Genomic DNA, 8,435 nt, shown 5'->3' on the forward strand with positions numbered 1-8,435 from the left:
TAAGTATAGTGGTCAGCAGGTTTCCAGTATAGGATGGTGTTTATGTGACCATCACTTATTTGTACTGTAGTGTCCAGGAAGTGGATCTCTTGTGTGGACTGGTCCAGGCTGAGGTTGACGGTGGGGTGGAAATTGTTGAAATCCAGGTGGAATTCCTCAAGGGCCTCCTTCCCATGGGTCCAGATGATGAAGAGTAGAGTAGGCGCGCTAGGGGATGAGAGCTGAGGAAGCGTTGTTCTAAGTCAGCCATAAAAATGTTGGCATCCTGTGGGGCCATGCGGGTACCCATAGCAGTGCCGCTGACTTGAATGTATACATTGTTTCCTGGAAATTTCCAGGTTGAGGCACCAGATAATAATTTAAATTGAATCCAGGGATCATTTACACCAATGCCACAACTGTAATCTATTTCCCACAATGTTTTGCAAGTAAAGGTAATTTGATAAATTTACCTTTGATAAAGTACTTTTAGTTTAAAGAGCAAAGGTTTTCTAGAAGTGATTGAATTTGCAATTCCAAAGTATAAATTAAACTCACTGCAGCATCTACTCTCCCATCATCAGACCTGCACAACTTTACAAGACTCCTTAAGCAGCGGGAGTTCATCAAGAGGGTCAAAAGTGACTGTGACTATGGTTGAGATGGAGATGTTCCCAGGTACTGACTTTATGGCGTTAATAGCTTTCTGTGACCACTTCACATCATCATGACAAAAGGTGGCAAATAGTCAGCTTCCTGCAGACCACAACTACTGCATGTGAAAGTGAAATCCAAGTTGAAGATGTTGCAATGTCAGATGACAATGGCAGAATCCTTCCCATCTCTGCCAGGATTAAATTGTACTCTCATAATGGGCTAAAATGGGAATTCTTCCACAGTTTCTTAGGCACATAGTAGAATGTTTAAAAAACAAAACAAAACAAAACAAAAAACACATGCCAGGCATTGTAGAGAAAACAGACACTTGGCGATTTAAATTTCTTTTAAACTGATCTTCAGTTCAGTCCTCTATTCCCATCACTCCCTTTGGTCCTTGATACCAGTCATCTCTGTGTTCTTGGGGAACCAGGGTGCAGTATCCAGCCTGTTTGACTCTGTCTGACACCCTAGCACCAACAGCAGCCTCTGCTTAAACCAAAACCCATCAGAGAAAAGACTTGCAGAGAGCAATGAAGAGCAGATGGGAGACAAACCTAGGCCCCTCCTGACAAGGGTGACAAGATTAAGACATCTCCATTAGCATACAGAATGAAGAACAGAGACAACTCCCCTAGCCTCTTCTGCATGAAAGATGGGACAGGGAGACTTCTCCAATTGCATACAGAATAGAGAACAGAGAACCGCACTGAACTCTGGGACCAGAAAAAGCAGGGAGCACTGCATCATGGGGGATCTCTGCTCCCGATGTTAATGAACCTATGCCTGCCCACACCCAGCTCAGCAGTTATCAGACCAATTCTAGCAAGGAATCCTTGATTGATATCCAAAATACTGAAGCAGCCTAGTTGCATTGTGAGCTCCCTGGAAGAAAACACTACCCATAGCCAAGAGTGATCAGCTGCTATTGTCTAGCCTAAAGAAAACCCTTAAGTCATCAGTTTACCCATAAACAAATCGAGTGTTCTCCCTTGAACCACTGTATTTTCTATACAAAAATCCCTACTCACCCTCCAGTAAGTGTTCTGATGCTTAGATCCAAACTATGCATCAGTTCCACTGGGACTCCATCTTCTCCTGACTGATCATGCTGGGGGCCCTGCCTGTCTCCAGCACTCAGGACCCTGAGCTACCACCATCACCTGGGAACCCTGACCAGTTCAAGCCTCATGGAGTGGGTGAGATCCCCTTCTTTCCCTCTCTCTGTTTTCCTTTTTAACTAAGGTATTAACCTTTAATAATGTATGTTGTGGTGGTTTAGACTCTCCTTATGTAGTTACCACTATTACTCAATAAATAACTTTTATGGTTAAGTTGGTTGCTTCCAGGGCCGGCTCCAGACCCCAGCGTGCCAAGTGCGCGCTTGGGGCGGCATTTTGCCGGCAGGGCGGCAGGCGGCTCCGGCGGACCTTCCGCAGTCATGCCTGCGGGAGGTCCACTGGAGCCGCGGGACCAGCGGACCTCCCGCAGGCATGACTGCAGAGGGTCCGCTGGTCCCGCAGCTCCGGGGGACCTCCCGCAGAAATGCCTGCGGAGGGTCCGCTGGTCCCGCGGCTCTGGTGGAGCCAGGGGCGGCTCTAGAAATTACGCCGCCCCAAGCAGGGCGGCGCACTGCGCCGCCCTTCCCCGGTCCCGCGGCCGGGGCAGAAGTGTCTGCAGACGGTCCCGTGGTCCCGCGGCTCCGGCGGAGAATCCGCAGGCATGCCTGCGGGAGCTCCGTCCGAGCCGCGGGACCAGCGCACCCAACGCAGTCATGCCTGCGGGAGCTCAAGCGGAGCCGCGGGAAGAGGGGACCCTCCGCAGTCATGCCTGCAGCAGGTCCGCTCGTCCCGGGGCTCCGGTGGACCTCACGCAGGCATGACTGCTGAAGGTCCGCCGGAGCCAAATGCCGCCCTGCCACGAAATGCTGCCCCACGCACCTGCTTGGCGCTCTGGGGTCTGGAGCCGGCCCTGGGTGGAACATCCACAGGCGTGCCTGCGGGAGGTCCACCAGAGCCACGGGACCAGCGGACCCTCCGCAGGCACGTCTGCAGGAGGTCCCCCGGAGCCGCGGGACCGGCGACCGCCAGAGCGCGCCCCGCGGCGCGCCGCCCTGCTTGGGGCAGTGGAATTCCTAGAGCCGCCCCTGGTTGCTTCTCTCTCTCTTGCTGAACTTTACTCTTTTGTGTTTTTAGCTTTCCCCATTTACTCTGCAGCAACACTTCTTTTACCTAAGCTAAAGATCCCTGCAGCACCCAAAATACTGTGGTGTTTGCTCATCAAGTAGGTTACTGCCAGTACATTTGTGATGTGAGAGTGGGGATAGGGACGTGCTGAATCTGGGACACATAAGGGTGACAGCTTGAAAGTGCTGATTGACCCGGTCCGCTCAGACGTGCTCTGTTACTGTGTGTGTGTGTGTGTTCGTTCGTTCATCCAGTGCTGGTCTGGAGGAACCCAGCCCTAGGGAACCTAGGTCCTGCAAGATAGCTCCTTGGGGGCGGGGGGGAACTTGCATAAGGGAGGAGTAGAGCTCCATATGAAAACACACATGACACAAGCAGTACATTGATAGAATTACAGAAACACACACACACACCAAAAACAAAAAAGAAAGAAAAAAGAGTAACCTGAATAAATGATCATACCCCCAAAGTAACGGGCAAACCTGGTAACATCCTTACCATAACATATGCACCGGTATGTTTTGAGGAGGGAGCCTTATGGACTGAATGAAACAGGTCAGAGAAATAAAACCAACAGTAGCTCAGAGAAGGAGCGGTGGGGAAGGGGGAATGGGGAAGAGGAAGGTGCATGGGATGGGGAGGAGATGGGGAGGAGATGGAGCAGTGGGGAACGGGCATGAGATGGGGAAGGCGATGGGGAAGGCAGGGGTAGGGGGAATCTGGAGCCCAGCATGTGGATCCCCTTGGCAGAAGCTGGGGCTCCCCTGTTAAGCAGGCCCATCAAACCCTCACCCTGACAAGCCCCACCTCCCCTGCACCTGTACCACCCCAATGAGCCTCCCGAGACACCCTCCCCACTGAGCCCCAACACCTTCACCTGGATCTCCTGCAAAGTCCCATTGCCCCTGCACCTGAAACCCCCCAATGAGCTTCTGTGCATCCAGATCTCCCACTGAGCCACCCGCACCCAGATTGCCCCACAGAGAACTCTCTTACCCCCACCTGGATGCTCCCACACTAAGTCCCTCTGCACTTGGATCCTGCTGCTGGGCTGAGCCTGCTCACCCGCACCTGGCACAGGGCACCAGGGTATTTCTAGGGCAGGCCTGGCCCTTGCACTGTGTGCAGCCTCACTGCCGAGTCCCTGTCCGAGGGTGGGGTGCTCCTTGGGCTGTGCCCCTCCATCCTTCCCCCACCTTCAGCAGGTAGCTTGGGCTGTCCGGAGCAGGCCGTACCCCTGTGCCCTGTCTGTAACCCTTGGCCCCCACAGTCAGCGGCACATGCAGGAGGCCACCCTATCTGGGAGATGCTACTGGCTATGTAGAAGGACAGACCATGACAGGAGGCACCTCCAGCCGAGGATGGCATAGGTGCCACTGGCAGGGAAGGGAAGGAGCCAGGCTGCACTGGACGGACCCCTCACCACACTCTCCCTGGGCTGGGATTCAGTGTCACTTCCTCCTCCTCTCTGAGAGAACCCAACTACCCCTGCAGGTTCCCAGGGACCCCAGGGCACAATCCATCCTTAACCCCTTCCTGCCCATGCTGCAGCCAGGGAACAGGAGGCAGCTGGGTTATGCCAGTGGCCAGCAGCAGCCTGGAGGTGTTAGCTGCATTTTGGTGCTGCACAAGCAGGGAGGGATGTCTGCTTTCAGCTGCAGGGGGGAGGAGAGAAAGGATGAGCTCTGCAAAGACATGGGCCAAGGGCAGCCCCTGGGCAGGGCAAAGGGAATGTGGGCAGCAGTCCTCACCAGATGGTTCTGACATTCTAGTGTGAACCCTGGCAGAAACCCAGGGGTGCATGTGACCCTACATGCCCCCCCACCCCACACACACAGAGCCTCTGCTGCCACTTAAGGAGAAAGGAAAAATGGTGTTGGTGTGCCTTAAGTGGCAGCAGAGGCACTGACCTAACTAGGCCTCTACCTCCAAGAAAGGGTTCACAGCCATGAATTCCAAGCAGCAGGAGTGACCTCCTATTTGGCACTTAAGTGAGGGTGACCAGCTGTCCTGATATTATTGGGATCAACCCAATATTAGGGGCTTTCCTATATAAGACAAACTATACTCCTCACCCCCCCGCCCTCCCCAAAAAAAGTGTCCTGATTTTTCACACTTGCTATCTGGTCACCCTATCTATCCTAAGTACCATTTGAGGGGCTGGACATAAGTCCCATCCCTCTCCTCAGCAATTCCTACTGGCTATCTTGGGTAACTCCCCATTCATTGTGCTGGCTTTTGTAAGTCCCATTCTTAGGGACTTCTTCACATGCATTGTATAAGGAGCCTAGGGGCCTAACTCAGGTCTGTTGGTTCCCCTAGGCATTAGGGGGCCTAAAAGTTAGTTGTTGCAACAATAAGTCTAAAGATATATCTACACTGCAAAAAAACAACAAACAAAAACAAAACAAACAAAAACACCACAATAGTGAGTCTCAGAGCCTGGATCAATTGATTCAGGCTTACAGGGCTTGTGCCATAAGGCTAAAAAAGCAGCGTAGACATTCCCACTCAGGTTGGAGCCCAGGCTCTGAAATCCAACATGCATTTCCATTATAATCAGCATCCTTGGCTGCAGGGGCGGCTCCAGGCCCCAGCATGCCAAGCGCGTGCTTGGGTCGCCATGCCACGGGGGGCGCTCTGCCGGTCACCGGGAGGGCAGCAGGCGGCTCCAGTGGACCTCCCGCAGGCAGGCAGGACCTGCGGGAGGTCCACCAGAGCCGCGGGACCAGCGGACCCTCGGCAGGCACGTCTGCAGGAGGTCCACTGAAGCCGCGGGACCGGTGACCGGAAGAGTGCCCCCCGCGGCGTGCCGCCGTGCTTGGGGCAGCGAAATTGCTAGAGCCGCCCCTGCTGGCTGCCATTCATGGCAGAAACATCCCTTTTATTTCTTCACTTGCAATTGCCAAGATCAAAAGAGCAGAGACAGCACATTGAGCCTCTTTCCTCAGAATTGTTGTTTAGTAGCACTAGTGCATCTGCCTGTCCTTTTCTTTAACTTCATGTCTCTGCAGTTCTATGTTGTGACAACAATATACACTCTAGACGTCCACTGAACTCAATGGGAGTCTGCCCTGTGGTCCCTCACCCACAAGAGTCAAGTAAATACTAAAGACAGTGCCTTTGTACACTGCTCTTAACTTTCACATTCAGATCGTAACATGAAAACTTTCAAAGCCCTGCAGTTTGTGAACATTTATCTATTTCACCCATTCATCATGTTATCTATGCACTGTAAAACAAAAGTAAAGCCATTTATTAAAGAAATTTAGTCTGTGAAACACCTTTAAAAACTAAAGACACTATGTCCTAAAGTATAAATGAGCTGACTTGAAGAGGGGCTTTTCCTCTCCTCATTCTGTCTGGTCGATGACTTTGGCCAGCCCCAAATGAATGGGACATCCTGTAATACAATCAACCAAAGGACCCATTTTTGCTAACAAAGGCAAAAAGGACCTGATTTGAAGCCTGTTCACATCAATGGAACTGACTTCAACAAGCTTTGGCTCAAACCTTCTTTTGTACTTGTCAGCACGAATGTATCCTTGGAACAAAAAACTACAGGATACATGTGTCATGTCACCACCATACTACATCAAAAATTCTGCTTACTGCAACTTTCACCAGAATCTCAAGACAGCTGTTTCAAGTTGAATACAATCTGTTAATTTAGTCCAATGGTGATGTGATCTAGCAGTTCTTGAAACTCTGCAGAATAAGGAGTACACTGAAAATTTAGATTAATGGATCAGATTTGTAGATTCAGAGCCCTAACCTAAAATGCAATAACAGACTACAAATGAGAAGGCAAAAGCAACAGCTCTAGAGTGAACCAGGAAAGCTCTCTGTTGTGAACAGAGACTTTCAAAGGTTTGAAGCATCAGTTCTGAGCTATGAAAGTAGGAGAGCTTTCACACTAGTAGTGATACCAATGGAGCATTGTAAAGTAATGTTGCCAGATCCCCTAGTACAAAAGATTGTCAGGAAAAGAAAACGGCTGCCTTTTCACAAGGAGATTGCTACACTCTGCCTTGTCTAGTCAAAACAACCCATGTGTCCTAAAGGAAAAACAATTTCCCAAGAAAATATAAACCCTAAAAACCAGGCGTTGTGTCAGCAGTTAGGAAGAGGGGCAGCTAAATAAATGCCTGCCTCCTTTTGAGAGACAAGATGGTTGAGGTAGTATCTTTTATTGGACCAACTTCCTTTTGCTGAGAGAGACAAAGCTCATCTTCAGAAAAAGACCTGAAGAAGAGCTCTGTGTAAGCTGCAGGCACTAGCTTAGCAAGCAGGTGCTTGCGGCGGCCACTCTGGAGCTGGGCAGCACGTTCAGGTATTCGGGGGCAATTCGGTGGAGGGTCCCTCACTCCCGCTGGGAGCGAAGGACCTCCCGCTGAATTGCTGCAGATCGAGATCCCCGCCTTTGGGGGGGGGGGGAGGGGGGGGGAGTCTGCTTAGGGCGGCAAAACCCCTGGAGCCGGCCCTGGTAAGCTGGAAAGCTAGTCTCTCTCCCTAAGGGAAGCTAGTCCAATAAAAGTTATCACCTCACCCTCCTTGTCTCTCTAATACCCTGGGACCAACACACCTCTACAAGTAAACTGCAGGTCACCTTTTGACTCATTCCGTACACAAAAGGCATTTGCAGGTTGCTTTAAAGATGAGAAGTGCCAAATAGTAGCATCTGCCCGGGTGACACAGCCCACTCCTTAGTCCTGTGGGACCAAAGCGTCATTCCCCCCGCTCTGTTCCTCCGGCAGAGCTCTGTTGCAGCCAGGTGCGCTTGATGGGACAGGAGCGAGCCCAGCAGGCAGGGGAGTGGGTGGGGGAAAGAGAGATGGGAACTCCCGGGCGCCCGGTCCAGGAATGAGAGGGAGGGAGGGGGCAGAGGCAGGGCTCCCCGTGCAGGAGGGGCTGGGTCCATCCAGAGATCCCCGGCCGGCTCGAGGCGGGAGCAGGGGGCGTACTCACCCCCCAGCCAGTTGGAGGAAATGTTCTGGAGCATGGTGACGGGCACGCAGAAGAAGGCGATGAGCAGGTCGCTGAGCGCCAGGGAGCAGATGAAGAGGTTGGTGACGGTCCTCATGGCTTTCCTGCGGGTCACCACGCAGAGCACCAGGCAGTTGCCGAAGAGCGCCAGGGCGAAGATGAGCACGCAGACGAGCACGAAGGCCAGCTTGGTGCGGCCGGGCAGCTCCGGGATGTAGACCAGCGGCCGCAGCCCGTAGAGCGCGATGAACTGCTCCCGAGTCACGTTATTGTCCCGCAGCAGCCGGGCGAACTGCTCCGGGGTGATGTTCAGGGACCGCATGGCCGCGGCCTCCGGGGCGCTGCTCTCCGCCCGGGGCCAGGCGGCAGCCCACGCTGCCTGCCAGCGCCGCCGGGGAGCGTCCGGCCGCTGGGCACAGCGCGGAGCTGCCCGCCCCTGCCAGGCTCTCCAGGCACTAGGGCTGCTGCGCTGCAGGGCTCTGCATGGCCAGTACCCCTGCAGGCTAGGGGCTGCCTCGGCCACTCAGCCGGGGGGGGGAGGGGAGAAGTAACCCTTCCAGGTCCAAGAACAATTGAAAATACTCCCGGGCTGAGCCGCTATTTGCTGGGAAAGAAAGAAACGAAGCG

At 53.0% G+C, this 8,435-nt stretch overlaps 1 protein-coding gene across 1 annotated transcript in view; it reads right to left on the reverse strand.

Moving 5' to 3' along the window:
- Nucleotides 1-8,130, reverse strand: part of QRFPR (pyroglutamylated RFamide peptide receptor) — a 47,159-nt gene extending 39,029 nt beyond the window's left edge. The window contains exon 1 of the mRNA XM_045019201.1: nucleotides 7,791-8,130. Coding sequence (XP_044875136.1) covers nucleotides 7,791-8,130 — 340 coding nt within the window. The remainder of the gene's footprint in view (nucleotides 1-7,790) is intronic.
- Nucleotides 8,131-8,435: the final 305 nt, after the last annotated feature.

This window comes from Mauremys mutica, chromosome 5 (assembly GCF_020497125.1).
Source record: "Mauremys mutica isolate MM-2020 ecotype Southern chromosome 5, ASM2049712v1, whole genome shotgun sequence".
NCBI lineage: Eukaryota > Metazoa > Chordata > Testudines > Geoemydidae > Mauremys > Mauremys mutica.